The 24,056-nt window shown below is 52.7% G+C and overlaps 1 protein-coding gene across 20 annotated transcripts in view; it reads left to right on the forward strand.

The window, feature by feature from the left end:
• Positions 1–18,968, forward strand: part of Fnbp1 (formin binding protein 1) — a 103,875-nt gene extending 84,907 nt beyond the window's left edge. For 6 of the 20 annotated variants that reach the window (XM_048812895.1, XM_048812896.1, XM_048812891.1 and 3 more), the window contains 6 exons: positions 1,665–1,679; positions 6,177–6,286; positions 9,208–9,340; positions 9,879–10,000; positions 10,253–10,392; positions 11,967–15,196. In XM_048812895.1, coding sequence (XP_048668852.1) covers positions 1,665–1,679; positions 6,177–6,286; positions 9,208–9,340; positions 9,879–10,000; positions 10,253–10,392; positions 11,967–12,145 — 699 coding nt within the window. In that variant the 3' untranslated portion in view covers positions 12,146–15,196. Of the gene's footprint in view, positions 1–1,664; positions 1,680–6,176; positions 6,287–8,174; positions 9,106–9,207; positions 9,341–9,878; positions 10,001–10,252; positions 10,393–11,966; positions 15,197–15,819 lie in introns of those variants that run through there. The other 14 variants (XM_048812892.1, XM_015497443.2, XM_048812897.1 and 11 more) reach the window with 5 other exon arrangements.
• Positions 18,969–24,056: the final 5,088 nt, after the last annotated feature.

The raw sequence follows: 24,056 nt of genomic DNA on the forward strand, positions 1-24,056 counted from the left end.
CGAGGCTCTTGGTCGCCTGAAAGGGACAGCTTCTGAGTCGTTCAGATGCCTGGCAATGCACTGGGTGAAGCCTTTAAAGTCCTTCTCCTAGCTGACGGGCAGTCTCTGATTTCGAGGATCTAATTGGCTGACTCACAAATTAAGACTGAAAACCAGTTGATCATCCTTCAAAGGAGGTCCCTGTCCCGACAGCGCTCCCCGTCGACTCTGGGGACTCGGTATTTCCGGTTTCTGCCGGGATCCATGTTGGATCCTGTCCGTCTCTTTGTATTAGGAGGTAGTAATCTTCCGACGATGTAGTTTTGAGGTTAGAAGTCTGTCTTGGGAACCCTTAAGAACGAAAGTGACAGGAGCAGCTGAGTTGAGGGCGACTAGCGCGTCCAGTCCTAGTGTCCGTGCCTTGAGTGAGCTCCGCCAGACAGAGTCGGGAAGCCGCGTGCGCCCCAGGGCTCCGGAGAGAGCTGTTTGGAAAGTCTCCGTGTGCACCCTCAGTGTTGTCTGCGTGTGACCAGCTCAGGTCACCGTGAGCGGATCTGGGCCAAGGCTCCAGGAGGCTTGGGCGGTGAGCGTCACTAGTCCCTGTCAGACAGAGGTCACCTGTCACCTGTGCCTGGAGAGGCTTTTAATTCTTTCCTTCAAAAGTTGTCTTGCTCATCAAAGTTATTGCCTATTTACAAAGAAGTGTCAGCGTTCAGTCAATCTTAAGGATTGCATCTTAAAAACCTGAGTAACCACCCATTTAAAATCAAAGGGCACCTTCTTTGGTACTTTGTCTCCAAATTATTCTGGGGTCCTACTACCAGTTGCCTCAACTTGGAGGATTGATAGCCACGGAGGAAATATCATGCACCGGACTCTCCAAGGGCCACTTTCAGCCATGCACCTTGAATGCAGAACCACGTTCTTTTTCCAATTTGGTGACACCCTTTTATCTGTTTTGGGCCCAGTAATCCCTGTCCCTCCCCAGTCTCCAGGCACAGCAGGATTGCATTGCCGTGGCCTGATGATCGTCAGGGATCCGTAGTCAGGAGCACCCCTCGGCAACTCCCAGTAATTCTCCCGAGGCTTCGTAGTCCACGTGGACAGCGCTGGGAGGCCAGAAGACCCCTCCCCTGGCAGGAGGTGGTAACTGGGGCTCTGGTATTGTCCCTGTGCTCTCTAGAACACAGGGACTGGCTCCTGCAGGTCATTTCATAGAACAATTTCTAATCCTTGTTTCCCTCTCACTAAGTTCAGAGCTCCCCTTCACGCCTTTACAGAACGCCAAGGTTCACGTCCATTCGAGTCCCCTGTGATAAGAATAGACTTTATAAGACCTGTGCAAAGCCGTGGGGCGGGGTTGGCCCTGTGGCTGTTTTTTTCCCCCATCATCCTACATGTCCCCAAGTACAAGCTTGCTATCCGTACCCAGGCCGAGGGACAATGCCGACTGTAGCAGAAACTCTCCTTTAAGCCTCTGCCTCTGCCGTTGCTGCAGCAGCTAGGAGAAGCTTTGCTGGGGTCAGACCCTCTTGTGAACCTTTGCACAGATCCGCTGCAGGTCGTCCTCGCGGCCCGCGGGTGAATCTGTGGTGTGTGATGTGGACACGGGCCGGGCCTCCTGTTCTGATGTGTTGTTCTCTCTCTCTCTTTTTCCCTGTCACCTCTTCAAATTTCACGGGAAGCTTTCTCTCAAGCTGGTAAGCACAACGCCCCGTGCATGTCCTGATCTAATCAGGTGTTGGGTGCGTGGCGGAGGCGGGGCCTTCGTTCCGGATCCCCCAGATTAACTGCTCCTTCCGTTCCTCCTGGGAGCTCTTGACCTGTGGGCATGAGGTCCGGGGCCTAATAGTGGTGGTCTTAATCTCTTCCAGTTGCTAAGGAAATTAATACCTAACCCATGATTTGGTTCTCTGTGTCATTGGGGCCATAAGAGGGTGACATGGTGGTGAGCTCTCTATGGGAATGTCCAAAATTGGAGGGGGGCACTTATTGGACCATTATGGAACAAAAGCAAATTTACTAAGTGAAAGATGCTCCCCTCCTAAAGCTGAGGAAGCAGCTGAGAGACACTGGAACCCGAAGAGACTCGCAGCAGCGACCCGCCTGCTCGGGTTCCAGGCGCCTGGAAAAGGGAAGGCGCCCTGTGGACATGCTGGAGTCTCGCGCAGAGCTGACTTGAAGGCCACGGGATGACCTTCCGGACAGTGCCGAGACCCTCCTAAGCCCTGTCCTGTGCTGTTCCTCCTCTGCTCTGGTAAACGGGCAGACTAATCATTAAATTTATTAAAAGAAACGCTTAACCAACGTAACCCATAACTCTGCTTCAGTGATGGGTAAAGGCTACATGATCTTGCCAAATGCCACAGGTGAGAACATCCTCGAGTCGTGGACAGCAGGGGACTGGCCGGTTAGCCAGGAATCAGACCAGCACAGTGGGGGCACTGCTGCTGCCGGCCCAGGGCAGTCTACGGTGCTGACCTTCATGTGTAACTTATCCATGTATGTGTCTGTAGACACATGTGTGTTTCCAGCCTGGCCCAACCCTAAAAAAAATATAGTAATATTTTGCCCAATGTGCAGGTGCACACCTATAATCCCAGCGACTTGGGAGGTTGAGGCAGGAGAATTGCAAGTTAGAGGCCAGCCTCAACGTCTTAGCAGAAACAAAGAAAAAAAAATATTTATTAGAAACATGTCTCAGGGCTGGGGTTGTGGCTCAGAGGTAGAGCACTCACCTGGCATGTGTGGGGCACTGGGTTCAATCCTCAGCACCACATAAAGTAAAATAAAGACATTGTGTCCACGTATAACTAAAAAATAAATTAAAAAAAATAAAATACATAAAATAAAAACATATCTCAGACTGTGAAATAAAATCCCAAGAGCCTTTGATTGGAATTATTAAAAAGAAAAATGAAACGCGTTTGTCTGCAGGTTGAATTTGGGTAAAATTGAGTTGACTGACCTGGAGCCTTCCCCAGATGGCAGGGTTCCCTTCTACCCTCTTCTGTTTCTTTGCTGCTGTGGATGGGGAAGGCAGTCCTTTGGGGCAATCTGTTTGAAATAGAAATCCTCTTACTCACTAGGTACTGAGCTGTGGCTCCACACCCCTTCCTAGAAACCTGTGAAGTGTAAGCATTGCCAAACTGCCCAGAGCCTGCTGTACCCGGGGCTGTGTCACCTGTAGGGAGTGGCCCACGGGCAAGTGTGGGGCTCAACTAGTGTGTGAAACAAGATCAGCGTCACACAGAACTCTAGCCACTTACAACCTCCCTAGGTGTGCCCGGTAGGACAGGTCCTTCCTGGTACCGCCTGCTTCCGTCAACGGGGCTGCTCCAAAGATGGCAGAGAAATTTCTTCTGACTCAGAGTTAGAAATAAAAATTCCTGCATGGCAAAATGAATCGTAGGTCAGAGTATTGTTCAAAGGAACCCAAGCTCTGAAGGGCTAATTGGATGAAGTGGCCTTGTAAGGTACTTCCACAAAGCTTGAGTTCCTTTGGATTTAGAAGAAGCTGAATCTCCAATGGCAACTGACATTTGTTTGAGGCACAGTTACTGGAACTGTTTTTTTGTTAGGTGCTTAACCACTGAACCACACTCCCATATTTTTATTTTATTTTGAGACAGGGTCTTGCTAAGATATTGAGGCTGCCTCCAACTTGCAATCCTCTTGCCTCAGCCTCCTCAGTAACTAGGATTACAGGTGTGCACCTCCATGCCCAGCTACGAGACTGGTTCCCAAGTAACAACACAGAAGCACAGACTGTTTATTGAAAGGGACCTAAGTGGTCGATTTGATGAGCTATCTTATCAGTTGAAAAGAATCCATTCCTGTATCACTTCATCATTCTGCTTTGGCTAAAGAATCTGTGGGCTTCTTGTCACTCAGGAGATCTATTTGTAAGTCATCCGTACAGTGTGCGTGGCCTCCCGATTCCTTTTTGGCTGTGCACACACTGTGTACCTCCGACAACTGTCCTAAGCACACTTTACAGTCCAGGCCCATGGTCCTTCCAGCTGCGTGGCTGGTGCTCTTATAGAACATTCCCGTCACCCAGAGGGTTCTGTGGGACTCGGGGCACGTCCCTCGGCCCAGCAAATGTTAACAGGAGAAACGTGACCACTTACCTGATGTCCCGACTTCCGAAGCACTGTGTCTTACATTGCGTATTTTTTGTTGTTGTTGTTAATTCTGACTTAAAAAAAAAAAAAATCCACCCAACCCGGTGGCCCTCGCCTGTAATCTCAGCAACTCAGGAGGCTGAGGCAGGAGGACCACAAGTTCAAGGCCAGCCTGGGCAACCTAGCAAGGCCCTGTCTCAAAATAAAAATAATAAGGTCTGAAGATGTACCTGAGAGGTAGTGCGCCCTGAGTTCAGCCCCTTGTACAGAAAGAAAAGAAAGTCTCAGTTCTGGAGAACACCGGACCTGCTGTGGGTGTTCAGCTGAGCACAGCGTCTCCCTCTAGTCCAGGGCTTGAACTAGAAAAGGCAGAGAGCAGCTGGGTTCCGGTGGTGGTGCTACAGCGTCTGGAAAGAAGCCCCAGGCCTGCTTTATTCTTATGTTGAAGATGATTCTCATTTCACCTCCTTTTGGGCGTCCACTGGAACCTGCTTGGCTTGGTGCTGGGCATGCGAATCCGGCCTCCCCCAACCTTCTCATGCAGACCCCAGTGGGAGCCCCAGTGTGTCACGGGCCAGTCTGAGAACAGTAGCCGAGGCCTTCACGGGCCTTGGTGGCCAGCTATTTGCTGAGTCACGCACTTTGCAGCGTGGCCCCCTGCCATTTTGTCATAATCAGTCACAAGCCCCCAGTAAGCTGCTTGGCCGGCCCAGCCTGATTGTGGGATGACATTATCCGCCCCCTCTTGCCACCCAGCCCCAGCCAGCCTTGCCCTTATTTTAAAAGAATGGAGGTTTTCAAGTGCGATCTCTCCCTCGATTCCCGGCTTATCCTCGGCTGTCTGCATTTCTCTTTCTTTGTGGAAACAGCCTCCCTTAAGGGAAAGCCCTGGATGCCACAGTCGGGCCGCAGCTTTCTAGCAAGTAGGCTCGGGCTGGGCACGCTGGCCGCGCGGAGAAGGGCAGGGCACGGGGAGCTGGGTCCAGGGGCGCTCCCTCCAAATGCCCTGAGGCCACCCTTAAGGCAGCAAAGTGACCAGACCTGAGAGACAGCAGAAGGACAGCACAGCAGGGGGGAGGCAGGGGAGGGTGGACTTTTGTCCTTTTCACCCATTCTCTGAGGCACCAGAGGCCCCCTGTGTCACAGGACCAGGGGAAAACAGCAGGGTCCTGGGAAGCGGTGGGTGGGTGGGAGCCCCGCTGGGCGACATTAAGGAAACAGAAACTTCAGCAGGGCTGCTGCAGGCAGGGCCACAGGAAGACCCACCAGGATCTGCCCCCAGCAGGAGGGTGGCCGCACCTGTGATCCAGGGCTGAGGCAGGGGGATCACAAGTCCAAAGCCAGCCTAGAACTCAGTGAGACTGCAAGCAACTCAGCAATACCCTGTCTCAAAATAACCAATAAAAAGGGCCACAGACACACCTGTCGTCCCAGCCTGGAGGCTGAGGCAGGAGGATCATGAGTTCCAAGCCAGCCTCAGCAAAAGCAAAGTGCTAAGCAACTCAGTGAGAGCCTGTCTCTAAATAAAACACAAAATAGGGCTGTGAGGGCTGGGGTTAGAGCTCAGGTGGCAGAGTGCTTGCCTCGAATGCACAAGGCCCTGGGTTCCATCCCCAGCACCACACACACACACACACACACACTGGCAAATCTTACTGTATGCTAATTGTACCTCAATAAAATTGACACAAAAAAATGTTTTAAAAAAATAGGGCTGGAGATGTGGCTCTGTGGTTAAGCACCCCTGGGTTCGATCCCGGTACCAAAACAGAGAGGAGAGAGGAACACCCACCTCCACTCCAGCTGTTCTTCACCGTCTCGCTGGAGTCCGAGCCTTCTCCCCCCCCTCCCTCCCTCCTCGTTGCTCTTTCCCTTTCCCAAACCTCCGCCATGGCGTGGAGCGTGGGTGGTCGTGAGAGTCTGCATGCACTGATCCTCGCATCCTAGCGGGTGAGGTGGGGAGGCTTTGCTTACTTCGGGGAGCCATCTGCAGACACCTGCTCGAGGTGTCTGTGGCCTGGCGCAGACGCGCTCTGCTTCCTGGCCTCTCACTCACGTTTGCCTCTGCAGGGCGCCACCCCCGAGGACTTCAGCAACCTCCCCCCTGAACAAAGAAGGAAAAAGCTCCAACAGAAAGTCGATGAACTAAATAAAGAAATTCAAAAGGAGATGGATCAAAGGTAGAGTGGATGATGTGATGTGTGACGAAGCTCGGGTTCGGCTGTGTTTTGTCATAGTCTGCTGTTGCTTAACTCTCACCTCGGAGATTCCCTTTCTTCCAAGAATAAAAACCCAGATTTTATTCTGGGTTTTGGAAACAAAATACACACCTCCTTTTATCACAAGTGAATATTTGGCACCAACAGAAAGAGGCTCGGTTCCCTCCCCCTCCCTTCCCCACCCAGCTTTGGGTCAGATCTACTGTCCTCCTATCCGAGGACAAGCAGCCTTGCTCCGTTCCCAGGTCGCCTTTGCTGGTCTCTAGGAAACAACTCCCGGGAAGCCCCACCGCACGCTGCCAGCTGCTCTTGGGTTCTAAAAAGAGTTGGCCTGAGGCTCCGCTGCCGCCGGGTGCCCGGTGCTGAGCTGTTTTATGAGTTTGATCTCGGGGATGATAAGTTAATGTATACGCAAAAAAATCTGTTTTTGCCATCTGTCCTGCGCATTCCTTCTTTGCTGTGTATCGGTGCAGGGCCTTGAGTGCAGGGCCTTGAGCCCCGGGCCTTGCACACCCGTGGCCCTGCTGACTTCGCCCTGCCCACATTCAGAATCAAGCTCGCCACACCTCACGGGGCAGTTTGCTAATCATCCTGATTGAAAGACCGCTTTATTAATCTTCTCCCACCTTGCCTGTCCTCTGAGTGAGTTAGGTGAATCATCTGTTGATTTGAGATTTAGTGCTCTATGAGATGGGCCGAGGGCTGGGCTGTAGCTCAGTGGTAGAGCACTAGCCTGGCATTCATGAGTTCCTGGGTTCAAACCCAGCACTGCAAAAGAAGAAGAAAATTAATCATACAACCAAACAATGCAAACAAACCTGGTTAGAGAATAACAGCCTAATTGCACACAAAAGTACATTTTAAAGAATAATTCCTGCCAGGCACGGTGGCACACACCTGAAACCCCAGCAGCTCCAGAGGCTGAGGCAGGAAGATCACAAGTTCAAAGCCAGCCTCAGCAACAGTGAGACACTAAGCAACCCAGCAAGACCGTATCTCTAAATAAAATACAAATAGAGCTGGGGATGTGGCTCAGGGGTCAAGTGCCCCTGAATTCAATCTCTGGTACCAAAAAAAAAAAAAATTCCTTTATCTCTGGTAGAGCAGCTCCTAAACACAGGTCACTTTTTAAACATGGTGACAGTATAAAAAAATAGGAACACCTATAATTAACTGTTTTACACAAAATGGAATTTTTGCTTTGTACTCTCTTTAAAATGTATTCTTCAACTGATACATAAAAATTATACATATTATTGGGTATCATGCAATATTCCCATGCATTTATATAATATTTTGAGACAGGGTATCAATCAATAAGTTCCTTAGGGCCTCGGAAGTGGGTGCTGGGATTGTGGCTCAGCGGTAGAGTGCTCGCCTAGCACATGCGAGGCGCTGGGCTCGATCCTCAGCACCACATAAAAATAAATAAATAAAATGAAGGTATTAAAAAAAAAGAAAGGGGGGAGTTCTGGGGATGTAACTCAGTGGTTTAATGCCCCTAGGTTCAATTCCCAGTACAAAAAGCAACAACAAAAGTCAATAAAATTGGGACTGGGCATGTAGTTCAGCAGTAGGGAGATTTCATATCATGTGTGGGGCCTGGGTTTAATCCCAGCTCAAAAAAAAAAAAAAAAAAAAAACAAACTATAAACTTGATAAGCTTTTGGAGACTTTGATCAGCAGAGACTGGACTGGGAGGGGAACTGAAGATCGTGGATTGTGACAACTCTTCAGAGGACTCTGAGAAACAGGGCAGTGGGTGAAAGGGGAGCCATGAGGTTGAGAAAGGGGTTTTGCAAAGAGCTTCATAAGGGTGGATGACATTGAACGTTTATTCATTTAACAGGTCTTTACTGAACATCTGCTTTGGGCCTGACACTGGGGGCACACATCAAGCTAGAATAACATTGAGCTGTTCAGAGAGCTTCTATTCCAGTGAGAAATGACACAGAACACCGGAGTCATCATAGCAAGTTCTATTACACTGGCCATTGGTGCATGCTATTGGGAAAAAAGAAAGTAGAGCCAGGTCAAGAGGCTGGTGGTCCAAGTGGACCTCAGGCTCTGCTGGAGAGTAACCCAGGAGGAGCTGACAGTTCACAATGGCCATGTGGGGGAGGCCGACCACCCAGGCCTGATGGGAGCAGGCAGGTGGCTGCAACCCTCTTCCTCTCTTTCCTGTCTTAATGATAAGCTGGCAGCTGGGGAAGCCCCTTGAGGTCAGGGTTAGTTAGTAGTTAGAGAAGCCCCAACAGGCCTGCAGACTGCTCTTGGGAAGCCTCACTATGGCTCCTAGGGGCCATTTCCAAAATGGGATTTCGGGAAGGGAGTGGAATTTTGGAATGTGCACTTTAAGGCTCTGTTGCCTGGCATGACCAGCTGTGGATTCAAGCAGCAGCACTGTCTCCTAGCTGAAATGTTTCCTCATCAAATTTGCAAAGCAACGAGCTGTGCTTCTCCCTGAGATCAGCACAGGGCAGCCCACGGAAACCAGGGGGCCAGCCCGAGCTGTGGTCAGCGCAGGGAGCGCCCACATGGAAATACTTGGATGTTGTTTGTTTGTGTTGCTGTTTAGGGTCGAGGGAGGGGCAGGATGGATGGTGTTTCTCCTTCACTGAAGACAATGGGGATTTATTTATTCAGCCAAAGCAACTGGGATTTTAAGTCAGACCTGGATTATACAGACCTTGGGAGTAGAATTCACATGGAAAGGTTTTAGAAGGAAAGCGGCCCCCGCAGCCCCTTCAAATCCATGCAGGTCTCATCGGCCCCCAGCTCCAGTCACTTGGTTTTCAAAGAGTGGGGAGGAAGTGCCTGGGGGACAGTGGCCCCTGGGACCCGGGCTGCTGGGACCATGTTCTGCTCATTCATTTTTTCAGAGACGCTATAACCAAAATGAAAGACGTCTACCTGAAGAACCCGCAGATGGGAGACCCGGCCAGTCTGGATCACAAACTGACAGAAGTCAGCCAAAACATAGAGAAGCTGAGACTAGAGGCCCAGAAATTTGAGGTACGGAAAAGCAGGTGTTGGAGCAGACACAGGGAGCGGCCATGTCACTCCTGTGTCCCTGGGTGGGCTCCAACGTCCCTTCTCAGGCTGCTTCAGGAATGGGTGGTAGGAAGCAGACAACCCAGGTGCAGCAGTGGCCGGGGGCCAGGGCATTGAATGTTGGGCATGAGAAGTCAGTCACTCATCCAAGGCCACACAGTTGCTTAGGTCCCAAGGGTAAAGCTAGTCCAGTGTGCTTTTTGCCACAACGGGGGGGAAATTGGGTGAAGAGGAGCTTCCTTCTGTGGCTCTGAAACTTGGATAAAAAGCCAGCGGTGGAGCCCCGCTGTGGTCCTGTTCCTGCAATCCTCAGGAGGCTGAGGCAGGAGGATCCCAAATTCCAAAGTAAAAACGTAAAAAGGACTGGGGATGCGGCTCAGTGGTGCAGCACCCTGGGGTCCCCGTCACCTACAGGCCCGTGCAGACCTGGTGGCCTGGGGCCTCGTGGCTGTCCCGCCTGGGGAGCTCAGGCCCTAGTCGTCCTGGCTGTCGTCCCCAGGCCTGGCTGGCAGAGGTGGAAGGCCGGCTCCCCGCGCGAGGCGAGCAGGCGCGGCGGCAGAGCGGGATGTACGACGGCCAGGGCGCCCCGACGGCCAACAGCTGCGCGCAGGACCGCGAGAGGTACAGTATCTGCGCGGCGCCCGGCGGGAGCGGGGCGCTGGGTGTGTGCCTGGATCTGGCACCTGGAAATGTGGATACCAGGGCCCTGTGAACCCCCCACAGTGGGGCTGAGCTCTGCCACCACAGGGTCCTGTCATGCCAGCGTGGCAGGCGCGTTACAGGGTGGGAACCCTCTGTGGGGGCAGGGAGCACCTCCCTGCCTGCCATCGCGGTCGCGGTCGCTATAGTTGCCGCGGGTCTTCCTCTCTTGAGCAGCCCCGATGGCAGTTACACGGAGGAGCGAAGCCAGGAGAACGAGGTGAAGGTGCTGGCCACCGACTTCGACGACGAGTTCGACGACGAGGAGCCCCTGCCCGCCATAGGCACCTGCAAGGCCCTCTACACCTTTGAAGGTAGCCCGGGCGGCTGGGCCTCTGCTGCCTTCCCTGGGGCAGGGCCACGCCGCTCTTCCTGGGACCAGAACTTTCCCTAGAGCTTCCCAGACCTGGTCTCTCTCACCCGAACTCTGGTCCCTGGCACCTAACAGCTGAGGCACAGGGTGTGGGATCAGGACTGTTGCAGAGTCCTGGACTGTCCGGCCAGGAGGGTGCGGGTGCAGGTGGCTGGAGTGGCCCCTTCCCTGGGGAAGCAGAGCAGACCCCCACAACAGAGGGGTTTCCTGTCAAAGGAGGGTCCTGGGCGGCCCCGGTGCCTGGAGAGTGAGAGCCCCTCCCAGGGGGAGCAGAGTGGGGCTGGAGGGAGGAAGAGGGGCTCCGGGTAGAGGGGTGGTAGTGGGATGTGGGGTGTTAGAGGGAAGGTGGCCATGCCATGGCCGGAGAGAGGAGCATTAGATTTTGTCAGACACTGAGGACCTGTTGGAAGGATTTGGGCAGGGTGTGGACGTGGTCAGCGCCGGGCCCTGGGCAACAGGACCCACCTGGGGTTTCTAATGTAAAGCTTCAAAGTATGTTTCTCAGAATGTTACAGGGTCACTAGGAAAAGAAACTCTGAGCTCGGTATGTTTGGGAAGCCCTCAGATAAATGAGTTTTACAGTGGGTTTTTTTTTTTATCTAAATCTATCTAAATGCTCCTCTTTCTCCAGGGATTATCCCAGCCCCTTTTTATTATTTATTTATTTATTTATATTTAGACAGGATCTTGCTGAATTGCTTAGGGCCTCACTAAGTTGCTGAGGCTGGCTTTGAACTCATGGTCCTCCTGCCTCAGCCTGGGCCACCATGCCTGGCACAGGCAGGTGTGCCAGGACTTTTCAGAGCCTTTAACAGGCTAAAAGTCCATGTTTACAAACTGAGAAAGAAGCACCAGACTCACCATTTCCGCTGCTGCTTGCCATCCAAGCCATGCCGCCTCCAATCCACCCTGTCACCCTACCAACAGGTCCCTAAGCTATTGGTCTTTCAGAAAACCGCCTGGACCTCGGTGGCTGGCCTTTTGTAATTGATCTTAGCAAGTGGACACAGAGAGGTTGCCGTGGACAGGCTGCTGAGACTCAGGAACCAAGAGGAGAGGAAATGCGAGGCGTTCCCCAGCCCTGCCGCCAGGACCGCGGGGTGTCCAGCGGGATGGGGAGGGAGGAGCAGGAGCCGAGTGGCCGCAGGTTCCCGGGGGCCAGGGCCACAGCCAGAGGGAGCTTGCTGCAGAGGGCAGGACAGGTGGAAGTGTAGCCGCAGGAAAAAGCCTGCGTAGGAGACGTGAGGACACTGTGGCAATGGAGTCGGAGTCAGGGCACGGTCACCAAGAGAAAGCCCGGAGGGGGAGGACGGGGGGGGGGAGACCCAGAAGGTCTCTAGGTGGGAGGAGAGCATTCGGGGTCAGCTTTGAGGGACCTTGTGTACAGGAGGTCTAAGGGGATGGCCTTCGAACTGACCCCGAACTGACGCCTACTGCCTTCCACGGCCAAGGTCCCACTGGCTTTCTGTTGGGATTCAACAAGAAATCTAAAGTGTTGCTATGTTGCCTCTGCAGGTCAGAATGAAGGAACCATTTCCGTAATTGAAGGAGAAATCCTGTACGTCATAGAGGAAGACAAGGGCGATGGGTGGACCCGCATCCGGAGGAACGAGGACGAAGAGGGCTATGTCCCCACCTCATACGTCGAAGTCTATTTGGACAAAAATGCCAAAGGTGCTAAGACTTATATTTAATACCACTTAAAACTTTTTTAAAACTTGGAGTTGTCCCTCCCCACAACCGTGACTGTTACAGGCAGCCCCGCAGAGGACCGGATGCATGGCGGGGTGGCACGGCGGACCGTGGGCCCCGCACGCTGAGTCTCCTTGTCTGTCTCAGCTTTGGCTAAAATCAAGTTTCACTTGCTGATGAGATTTTGTGTGAAGCTGCCAACTGCCAACTTATATCTGTGTCACTTGAAACCTGATAATACATTCCTCCTTTTGGCAGCATCTGTAGATAATGAGAAAAAAAAAAAAAAAGTCGCCTTCAAGCTTTTAATTAATATTTCTCAATTAAAAAGTCCACACACATCACGAGGCACCAGAGGGCCTCGGCTGGCTTGTTGCTATCTGGTGTCTGCCCTGGATGGTCTTGCAGAAGGATGTGAGCCTCACTGTAACTTGATAAATGCAACTATGCTAGTTTGTTGAGTCATAGTCTGTCCAGGGGGAAAGTCACAAATAAAATCTTCCCTCCCTAATACAGAGGTCATGAGGTTCTTACATTGGCCCGAGCGCATGTATTTTCACTTGAATGTGGTTACATTGCTGTCAGGTCCTCCTGAGCTTTTATGTCTACATGGTCCTCAAAAAACAAAGGAAATCTGGCCTCCAGGCTCTGCCCCGGTGACAGCTGACCGAGGTGCCAGCGCTGTCCTGGCCAGATGAGCTTCTCAAGTGCGGGCGATGCCCATGCCTCGCCTGCTCCCGCCAGGTTCTGTTTCTGGGTTTGCAGCAGCAGCTCACGTTGCCCAGGAGGGGCTAGAAATAGAGCCACTGCCACACAGGGACCTCAAGACAGTCCTTTTCAAAGCGGAAACTGTGGGGAGGGGGGTGTTTAAGTCATTGGCATCTGGAAGAACCCAAAGTTTCAATGTAAGGGCAATGGTTTTAGAATTTCTGGCTCATTTCATATGATTGACTGTTGCCACCATTTTAAAGGAATCTGGGCCATGCGGGAATTTGCATTTTTAAGTTGGCACGGAGGCGGGAGGGCGGGTAGTGATGTTGGTTCCATGCATACCAAGTCCTGTGATTAATTGTGCCCGCTGTGAGAATCCGCCCCAAAGGCCCCCGAGAACCAGCTGTAAATGGGTCAGAATGAAAGCATCCGGGTAAAGTTCTCTTTGGATTTGACTTTGAAATTTATTTATTTATATCTTTCTACTTTGAAGGAGGGAGTTGGATCCTTGCCTCTGCAGGGTGGGCTCACTTTATAAGCTGAAGTCAATTTAGAGCTGTTTTTTTGTTGTTGTTCTAACCTGGAGCTCGGGGCCTCCTGCATGCTAAGCAGGTGCTCTGCCTCTGAGCCGCACCCCCAGCCCTGAAGCTCTGCCCTGCAGCTGCAGGTCCAGGACCCGGCAGGAGCTGCTGTGTTCCAAGATTCCAGCAGCAACTTCACTTATATTTCACAAGGGCCACCAAATTGGAATTGAGTGATCTTTACTTAGTAACAACCTGATTTTTTTAAAGACATCTTTTTTTTTTTTTTTTTTTTGGAAGTAATGACAGAGTCCCAGGCAGTTGCAAAGACAGTGTAAAGAGATCCCTGTGCCTTTCACCCAGTGTGCCCCGGTAGCCACGGGGACAGTCGGTGGCCCGGGCTGGACGCCGGGCTGCTCACCTGGCTTTTTCAATGTATATATTGACTTTGTAGTTCAAATTCCTTTCGAATAGCTTTAGCTGGCATAGCATTGATAAAGCCACTCACCCTGGGGCCTCTCTGGGGCAATGGTTTCGGTTCTGCTTTGTAGGTACTGCCATGAGAAAACCAGCAGAGCCTTAAACCCAGGGGTGGGTGTGAGTGTGAGGTGAGCAGCTCCATTCAGGTGACCAGGTAGCCCGGAGACCCCTAGGCATAAAACCTCTGCCCCTCCATCCCATGCTGAGCTTGTGTCCAGACCAGGAGCTCCTAGCAAAAGCAAGGAACACTGAAAACGAATAAAGCAGGGCCAGACAGTGTTAGCCTCTTGAAATCCCACTCAGTGAACTCGCGGCCCCCCACCCCGACCCTGGAGTTGTGCAGATTTGATTTGGAAATAACTCAGTTGGCTTGCAAGGCAAAGCGCAGGTCCGGGAGGGGGTTCAGTTTGAATGCCTAAATCTACGCCTCAGTACTTATTGCAAATCAACCTAGGTCACACTGGTGAAGTCAAGAAGGAGATTGTGGTTTCGGTTCCATTTTGTCGGGGCGTGATGTTGGAAGACATTGGAACGATTGCCAAAGAGTCAGAGTTTTCATTTCCACCCCAAGTACCCTTGGTTTTCTTCCCATCAGTGTGCCATTTAAATAAAAGCAGCAAAATCTCAGCTGTTTATGATCTTCTCCTTTTATTGGAAAGAGGCCCCTAGAGGTTAAAAATGCTGGTCAACACGTCCAGCCCCTGTCCATGGCATGTCCTTCCCCAGCCCGTGGTTTGGGGCAGCCCCTGCTTTCTGATACCAAACCTCAAAGCAGTTGTTTTCTTTTTAATAATACCAGTGCACTTTTCTCTCTCTGTGTGTGTGTGTGGGTGTGTATGTGTGTGTGTGTGGTGTCTACGATGTGCTTATTTAATAATTGCCAAAATATTTAGACTAGAGTAAATTGATCAACTGGATTGGGATTTCCTTATGTGGTTGCATTTTGTGTTTTTAAAATTGCTTTCTGTTAAACATGTCCATAATTCTCCCCACCTAGGAATTTATTTGTATATACTGCAATTTAAAAACTAAAAAGGATGCCTTGAATGAGTTGTTTTAATGTCTTACTCTTTTATCTGTTTGTTTTATCGTTTATTCTGCTGCCTAATGACCTTTTGTTTTTATAACTTCTGGGGAGGCCCCAGGACTCTTGCCCCAGCTGGGTCCCCAGCTGGCTGCTCCGCACTTGAGTTTTTATAGACTCTTGGGTTCTGAGTAAGTTGCATTGAATACGGCCAACATGATTGTTTCTTTCTCTTACCCTAAAAGAAAAGAATCTGTCTGGCATCTTCTAGTTGTACCCCTCATATCTGCCTCTCTAATAAACGTTATATTTTCTCAGTGTTGTGTATTTTAAGTGATTTTTCTCTTTTTCCAAGAAAATTATTCTGTGTAATGAGTATTTAACTCTTTCATTGTTGGTAATGGGAAATTTTCCAGCCAAATGCTTTTTAAAAATTCTGCTTCCTCCTCCTCTTCCAGTGCCATCTGCCCTGCTCCTTGCCTTGTGTGTCCCTCAGGGCTCCCGAGCCCATTCTGTGTCTCCTCTGCCTCCTCGTGATGAAGAACTTTCACTGTTAATTGACGAGGTTTCCTTTTCACTGAGGAACCTAGAGTTTCCATCTGATAGACTCACTTCCTGGCACCATCCAGGGAAGGATGCTTTCGGGGGGCTGGGGAGCGGCCCCTGGAAGCCAAGGCTGGCCCTGCCCGCTGGAGGAGGACGGGTGTGGGGGGGGCGGCCTTGATCTGGTTTGGGCTTCTCTTAACCCCAAAGTAAAACTGGCTGAAGATTGGAGATAAAACCGTGAAAGTTCCTTATCTAGGACGCTCTTGATAACCAATTGCTGCCAAAGCCCCGCCCCGCCCTGCCCAGGGCGGAGCAGTTTGCAGTGAACTGCAAAGTGCCCGCCTCTCGCCACGACCTTCTCTAACGCGCTTTCTCTTCTCTTTTTGTGTTGTAGATTCCTAAAGTGGCGTTCCAGTACCAACCGGCGGCGAGCCTCCCAGGAGCCCCCCGTGGCCGGGCGCTTGTCTCCGCAGGCCTCCCGNNNNCCCGGCCTGCTGGGGGCCGCCCTCCCGCCCACCTGCTGCCCTGTCCCCGCCACCCTGCCTGCCTCTCCTGTCCTTCCTACAGCATGCTACTGTGGCTCAGCCAGCCCTGAGGCCCACGCTGGTGGCCTGGAGGGGACAGGTGTCCCTAACCGCACAGCAGGGGTCATCCTCATCCCCCCAGTCCCCACGTACCCAGGCCAGAAGGTGGCAGCATGCTGCCCACCTCGCCCCTCCCCTCTGTCCAGGGCCCCAGTCCACCCATGGTGCCCTGGCCTCCTCGTCATTTCACACTGTGCCTTTTTGTGAAAACTTTGCCACTGGTCTCCTGGGGCGAGTAACAGAATCTGAACAAGGAGGACAGGGCAGTCGCAGGGTGGGCTGAGCACCACGTGTCACCCACGCATCCCCTGGTGTCTTACATTAGCAGATGCTTCCTCTCCCAGAGGTGCCTTCCTGATTGTGGGCTGGCACCTCGTGCTCCACATGGACCCTGCCCACAATTCCTGGACCCTCCGGTCGGACTTGGATGTCCCCCACTCCAGCCACACACACACACTTCAGTTTGGTGCCCTGTCTGCAGAGGCTAGGAAGGTCCACACTGAAAGCCCACCCCAGCTCGTCCTACCCATGTCCACCTTAGATAAGGGGCATCCTGGTTCACCCCTCCTGGTCATCTTCCTATCCATGATGACTACAGACCACGCGTGGCACTTGGTGGCCGGGTGACTCTCCTTTTGGTAGCTCATTATTGCAAAGTGAAACTTCCTCTTCTTCCCATGAATCCCAAGAGTAGCACTGTAGGACTTGAGTGCATTCATCACCAAAGACCTGGTGCCTCTTGTGGTCCTTTGGGGACCCTGTGGCCGCCGCTTCTGCCCTTGTCCATGAGCTCTGCCGGCCATTGGCAGCCACTGCACTTGCCCTTGGACCTGTTTCCTCCCTCCCCTTTCAGATCTCAGGGGGGAAACCGTGGTCACCTAACCTGTGGCCACTCAGGCCTTAGCAGCACAGCTTCTCCTCTTCCTTGGTGCGGAACAAGTCCTGCCGCGTCTCCCGCCGAGGGCGAGGGCCGCGCTCTAGTGTCCTGTGTGGTTGGTACACGGGGCTCACCTGGGGCACCACAGTTCTTGGTGTTCGTGACAAGGGAGCCAAGCAAGAGCCACAGGGACAGGGATGGAAAGGACAGGTCCTCGGAGTCAGGCCTGTCTGCTGGTGATTTGTTCCTTGGAAACCAGGAGATGACTCCCTGGGCAGACCAGGGGTGACCGCGGACCAGCCTCAGCAGCTCCGTCCCCCTGGCGACTGGAGACCGCAGCAAGGAGAGGCCCGCAAGAGCAGCCCCAGGAAGCAGCGTCAGGGTCAAGTGGAGGGGGAGCAGGAGCCCTGGCTCGCTGTTCCCCAAAACTGAGGCTGAGCCCAGGGCCGGGGACCTGGAGCATGGCCTGCACTCTCAGGGTGGGCAGCCCAATCGGCCCACGCCTGGGGGCGCCGGAGGCTGGCTTGATCGCAGGTGAGCGCTGTCAGGGCCCAGCCCCGGCTGCAGACCAGCCCTCGCCCAGCAGCCCCACCCCCGCCGTTGCATGGCGGGCGGCACCTCTGGGACTCCTGGACTTTGCCGAGTCTGGCTGACCACTGACCATTCCACAAGGATGCTAATTTTTTTTAATCTGATTTTAGAGCCTCCGTAATGCATGTGCGTCGTGCCGTTTCACATCGCGGTCGAGGTAGATTCGTTTCTTGCAACGTAGGGGGTGAAGTGTCAGCGTGGTTCTTTGTTCCTTTAATGTCGAGACCCAGTACAGGATGTGCTCGTGCGCTCTGTGGCCTGTCTGTACCACCCGTGCCCCCAAAGACTGGAGAATGAGCACTTTCCAATGCCGTCCCCCGGGGCTGCCTCCTTGCCGTAGGTGCCAACGGGCTTGGGATTCTGTGATGCTGAGGTCCTACCGTCTACTTTGGGAATCCCACTGCGAAAGCATCCCTGAGACCTTGGGGCAGCTCCCATGGAGGAGAGATGTGGGTGCTCCGCCCTCCTCCCTGGCACCTGCTGCCCGTCGTTGCTAGAATACAGTGTGGTAAGGTAAAAATGGATCGTTTTTATCAAACTTGCTCTGAAAATGACCTAAAGACAAAGGGAAAGAGAGGAACTTGTCATTTACCCAGGTTTTTCCTTTGCAGGACGGGGGCGAGGTGAGGGGAGGCGTGGGAAAACATGCAGGGATCTTCCTCTGGGTCTGTCCTGCTCAGCCTCGGGCTCAGCCACCGCGTGACCCACACAGCACAGGGGCCGCTGATGCTTTTCCGCAACATCTGTCATCAGAAAGTTCACACAACATAAAATGTTACGATAATGCAAGGATTTTTCCAGAAATTGTGGTTTCATGTTTCTTACTGGCTCCGCCTCCTGTGCTTTAACACCCCACACGTTATTTTTAAAAATGATCCAAGCCCGGGGCTGGGTTGTGGCTCAGTGGTAGAGCACTTCTCTAGCATGTGGGAGGCACTGGGTTCAATTCTCAGCACCACATGTAAATAAATGAGTAAAATAAAGGTCAATGAACAACTAATAAAAAGAAATTAAGAAAAAAATGATCCTAGCCAGGCAGGGTGGGGCACGCCACCTGAATCAGGAGGCTGAGGCAGGAGGATTGCAAGTTTGAAGCCAGCCTTTGCAACTTAGTGAGACCCTGTCTTAAAATTAAAAAGGGATGGAGATAGAGCTCAGATAAAGCACCCTGAGTTCAATCTCAGTACAAAAAAAAAAAATCCACAATTATGTTTTAACCCGATGTCAAGCACCTTTACACCTTCTTGTGTGTGCGTGTGTGTATGTGTGCGTGTGCGTGTGTGTGTGCACGCACATGCGTGCACTTACTCTACACTTGGAGGCATTTCAGTGTTGTAAATGCCCCTTGCCACTGTTAAGGTCTGAAATTGCCTGTTTTTCCCTGGAAATGGAATTAAACCAAATAAAGTGCTTCCATTGGAAGGCCCACATTGACCTTGTAACTATGTTAATCTTCTAAATGTTAAATAAAGTGTAGCTTCTGGTGTAGCATCCTTGGACTCCTTTGTTGCACCGAGAGATGACCAGTCAAAGAAGATCTGGTGCCGACACCAGCCCCCTGGGCCGAGAGGCAAGAGTTAAGTCAGCTGTTCAGGCCTGGTTTGAGACCTGAGCTGGAGGTGCCTCCCCCCACCGGGAGGGCAGTCAGGCCTCTCCGTGACTCAAGGATCTGGGAAGTAGGAATTTCCTAGCCCAAGGATCTGGAAGTAGGAATTTCGTTCTGTGGGCAGATTCAGCGGGCAGCTGTGCTAGCCACTCAGGAACCCTGCTGCCGGGGAGGTGGGACAGTCAGAGCAAGTTCACGGGTCAGTGATCTGATCCCTGTCACAAGTGCTCAAGCTGGTCCTCCTGTTGGCCTGGCCGGAATTGCAGGTTTCTGTACAGCTGCAGGCCATGCTGAGCTGTTTCGGGAAAACTGTGAAGGGTGGGGACCCTAGTGTCCTGCACCCATGGGCGGGCTGTGGCGTGAGGCCCTGGTGCACAGCCAGCTTTGAGAGTTTCACCCCTACCTTTGGGTTGGGGTGGTGAGATGACTGGTTCATGCCCACACCTGTTTCCTAAAGTCCCCCACCCCATCCCCGTACTGGGATGGAACCTAAGGCTTCTTGCATGCTGGGCAAGTACTACACCACTGGGCTGTATCCCAGGCTTGTTTCCGAAGGGTTTGGGTTTTTTGTTTTTTTTTGGGGGGGAAGGGATCTGGGAGTTGAACCCACGGGTGCAATCCCAAAGAGCTACATTCCTAGCCATTTTTATTTTGAGACAGAGTCTCACTAAGTTGTAGAGGCTGGCCTCAAACCTGCAATCCTCCTACCTTAGTTGCTGGAATCACAGGGGTTCGCCAGCACGACAGGCTATTTCCTTTTTATCTTTATTTTTGGTGCTGGGGATTGAAACTAGGAACACTCATTTTATTTTTTTTTAATATATTTTTTCTGGTAGATGACATAATATTTTTATTTATTTTATCTTTATGTGGGTCTGAGGATCAAATCCAGTGCCTCACATGTGTTAGGCAAGCGTTCTACCAACCGAGCTACAACCCCAGCCCTTATTTTATTTTTTATTGTGAGATAGAGTCTTACTAGATTGCTGAGGGCCTCACTAAGTTGGTGAGGCTGGCCTCCAACTTTTGATCCTCCTGCCCCCACTTCCTGAATCACTGGGATTACAGGCATTTGCCACTGCACCCCGTTTCCTGAGACTTTTTAGGGCTGTTTTAAAAAGACAGTTATCCACCAGGGGAGAGTGTCCACCTGCTGAGCTACACTAAGTGTGACCGGAGCATACCTGCCAATGCCACGTAACTTGATCCCTGATGGGCAGGAGGGAGGTCATAAGAGCCACACTCAGCCTCCTCCCCTCAGTGCACATAACTAGCTTCCAGAGTGGGACCTGCCTCCAAGGCTGGTCCCAAACCTCCGAGCAATTGGGAATGCAGGTTTACCCAGTGAGACCGAGCAGATGGGGGGATCCAGGGAGTCTGCAGCCACCCTGCCATCTAGGTTGTCAGCAAAAGATGGCTTGAGGAAGGACATTTCGGGCAGCTCTCGGGCCTGGCTGTGTCTCGGAGGCTCTGACAGCTGTGGTCGGGGGCAGGGGCGGCTCTGTTCTCTCTGCCGCTAGCAGCTGCTTCAGTGGCCTGGGGTTTGGCCGCACCTCTGGCCCCTGTGGGGAGCTCTGCCTCACATGGGTTGGAAACAGCAGGGTCATTTGTATTCTGCAGTATCGGGGCCTCTTGAAGCCGTGGTTCCCAACAGCCAGAAACTCCTGACTCAGAGGCTTGGGGTGGGGGGCCGGAACCTGTGCACCAGGTTCCTCTGGTAGGTCTGGAAATACCAGCCGCAAGGCCACCTCAGTCACCCCCACCTGCCTGGGCCACACCCAGCCCTAGGTCAGCAGGGCCAGTGACGACCTCTAGTGGAAGCAGAAGGCAGAGTGCCGGAGTATCCCTGATCAGGAGACAGGATGGAACCAGTGGGCAGGGAGGCAGGCCGAGGAGGGAGAGAGGGAGGAGGCAGAAGGCAGACAGACAGACTGGTTCTGAAATGGTGACCACCAAGGGACAAGGAGGTCGGCTGCCAAGGGTGGACCATGTGGGTCTCAGGGCAGAACCAGCTAATGTCGACAACTGCAGGGGCTTGGCTTCGAGGGGCCAATGTCCAGGTGGAACATGTCCTCCCTGGCCTCTGCTGTCCTTTCTTCTGAGGCTGTTACGGGGCTGGAAACTTCTGGGAAACTGAGGCGGCTCTGATTCTTGGCATCAAGTTAGAAAGTCTGGACGCAGCACATAGAGTGACAGGCGTGAGGGAGGCACGGGAAAGGGACACTCTCAAGGAGAGGGTGGGTCCTCTCAGAGAGGAGAGGGACGGCATGCCCCCTTCCAGAGAGTCCCACCCAGTCCACCTCTTGACTTTTGACTGACAGCAGGATGACATCAGATTTCAAGTCCCCACTGCCATGACCACTCTAGGTCACTTTGGCCCATGTGGACCTGTTCTAACTGGAATCTGTTACCAATTTTACACTTAGGGGAAATTATCCTTATCTCCCAGAAATCCAGGATCTGGTCTGTGACAGGGTCACAAAAGTCCTCCCTTCAGGGTAATTTGTGTTCTTCTTATTGACATTTCAGACCTAAATTTCTCCTGCAGATAACGGATAGTTTGCTGAGGAAGGTGACAGAGCCCGTCCACTGAGGTCAGGCAGGGCCGTGGATAAATTACTTCTTGGAAAAGAAAGCATGTGGGGGTCCGCACGGTGGGCGCACCTGCAGAATCTTTCCCTTCACCTCACATTCCCACCGCTGGTGTCTGTCTGTCTGTCCTCTGACAAGACCTGCAAAGGCCACCAGCACTGAGCAGCCCCTCTGTGTGGCTCCAGAGGGTATCGAGGGCTCACTCAGGCCCCGACTTAAGCACTTCTCCTCCCAGGTGGTTATAGTGAGTGAAATCAGTGAGGGACACCGCAGGGCCACAAAAGGACACTGAAGTTAAAAGGCCCCACGGGTCTTTGTCCTCTGCAGGAATGGGTCATGAAAGCTGCGGGGATTCATTTTCTGTTGGGCTTCTGGAAGTAGCTTAGGAGGGCCTTCCCAGGACAGCTCAGTGCCCTGGTGCTCAAGGACCAGTGCCCTCTGACTGCCCCGGGCAGAGCCCTGGCCGGACTCTTCAGAACCCTGTCCCAGTCCCTGTCTCCAGACCCCCTTCATCAGGACTGGATGTTGGTGTCAAACCAATGGGAAGACTGGAGGCTGCGCCCTAATGCGTCCCTGGGGCTGGTACCTTCCCCCAAAATGCATTCTGCTTTTTCAAGCTTTCTCTGAAGGCACTGATCCCTTCCCCACCCTCTGCCCTTGGGACTGTGAACAATGGAGGGAGGGAGGGAGGGAGGAGGGAGCCAAAACCCACTTACATCCCGGGATGCCCAGGGTTAAAATAAGGTGGGACAGGTTCTCAAGGTGATTCATGTTTGTACCAAATTTAAAACAGAACAGAGGCTGGGCGCAGTGGTGCACACCTGTAATCCCAGCAGCTTGGGAGGCTGAGGCAGGAGGGTTGAGAGTTCAAAGCCAGCCTCAGCAATGGCGAGGTGCTGAGCAACTCAGTAAGGACTGGGGATAGTGGTCAGCGGTTGAGTGTCCCTGAGTTCAGTCAGGGCACCATAAATAAATAAATAAAACAGATCAGCAGTAGGAGGAGCAGTAGGGAAGCTGCACATGGCAGAAGCCCTGATGCAGGTTTGGAGCAGAGCCGCAGGCTGGTGGACAAGCTGCACACCCACACACAGGGCCCTTTGGCAGGGCTGGCTTCTGGCTCCTTTAAAAGGCACTGATGACGGGAGGCTGAGGCAAGAAGTTCCAAGTTCAGCCTCAAGCTTGGCGAGACCCTGTCTCTACATAAAAAAATAAAGGGCGAGGCGCGGTGGTGCAGGCCTGTAATTCCAGCAGCTCCAGAGGCTGAGGCAGGAGGATCGTGAGTTCAAAGCCAGCCTCAGCAACAGCGAGGTGCTAAAATACAAAACGGGGCTGGGGATGTGGCTCAAGTGGTAGTGCACTCGCCTGGCATGCATGAGGCCCTGGGTTTGATCCTCAGCACCACATAAAAATAAAATAAAGATATTGTGTCCACCTAAAACTAAAAAAAAATATATTTAAAAAATAAAATACAAAACAGGGCTGGGGTTGTGGCTCAGTGGTCGAGTGCCCCTGAGTTCAGTCCCTGGTGCCAATAAATAAATAAATAAATAGATAGATAAATGGCACCAAAGCAGCCATTCCCAGGCTGTCTCCAGGAGCCATCTCTGGGGACAGTGCATGGGAAAGAAGCCTGGACCGGCCTCCCCAGGCACTGAGCACTTCCTGTCTCCACCCAGCTGAGGTGAACAAGCACGGACTCCGCTCCGTCTTCAGATTCCATGTCCAGCTCTGACCGAGCCCCTTAAAAGCTGGATATTTCAGGGAAAATATATAGGAAACGTTTTAAGGCAAATTGGTACCTATCCACGTCTGGCTCACCTCGCTGCCACACGAGAAGGAGCGTCTCCACCCACTGAAATAAACCAGCCCTCCGCAGCCTTTCCACTCCCGTCCTCCACCTTCAACAGGGAAGGCCTCCGGCAGAGCACGGGAGCTCTGTTTGTTGGGTGCTGGGGACTGAAGCACGCGTGCTTCAGCCCGAGCTTCACCCCAGCCCATGGGCACATGTTTTGAGTAATTTATAGAAATCTCAAGCCCTTCTCTCCCCAGGGAAGTCTCCACAGTAAAAACAACCCACCCAAACTCCAGGGCAGACTCAAGAGGTCATGGAGATGGAGCCTCAGGCTTCGGGAAGGGCCTGCAGCTGGGGCCGGGGTGGTGGAGAGGCAGCTTCCGCTGGCTGCTACTCCACAGCCGCCTGCTGGCCCCCGGCCACCGCTGGACCCACTCACCCGTGGTGTGCCCCCTTGCCACCTCCTGCAGCCTCGGGCCTCAGGCAGCCATGGGCACTGCTCCTATTGTGCCTGGTCACTCACCACTTTAGTCACCTGGGCTCCAGGGGCCTGCGAGGACCCACAACCCTCCATATGGCAGCCAGTTTC

Source organism: Marmota marmota, unplaced genomic scaffold (genome assembly GCF_001458135.2).
Source record: "Marmota marmota marmota unplaced genomic scaffold, marMar, whole genome shotgun sequence".
Taxonomy (NCBI): domain Eukaryota; kingdom Metazoa; phylum Chordata; class Mammalia; order Rodentia; family Sciuridae; genus Marmota; species Marmota marmota.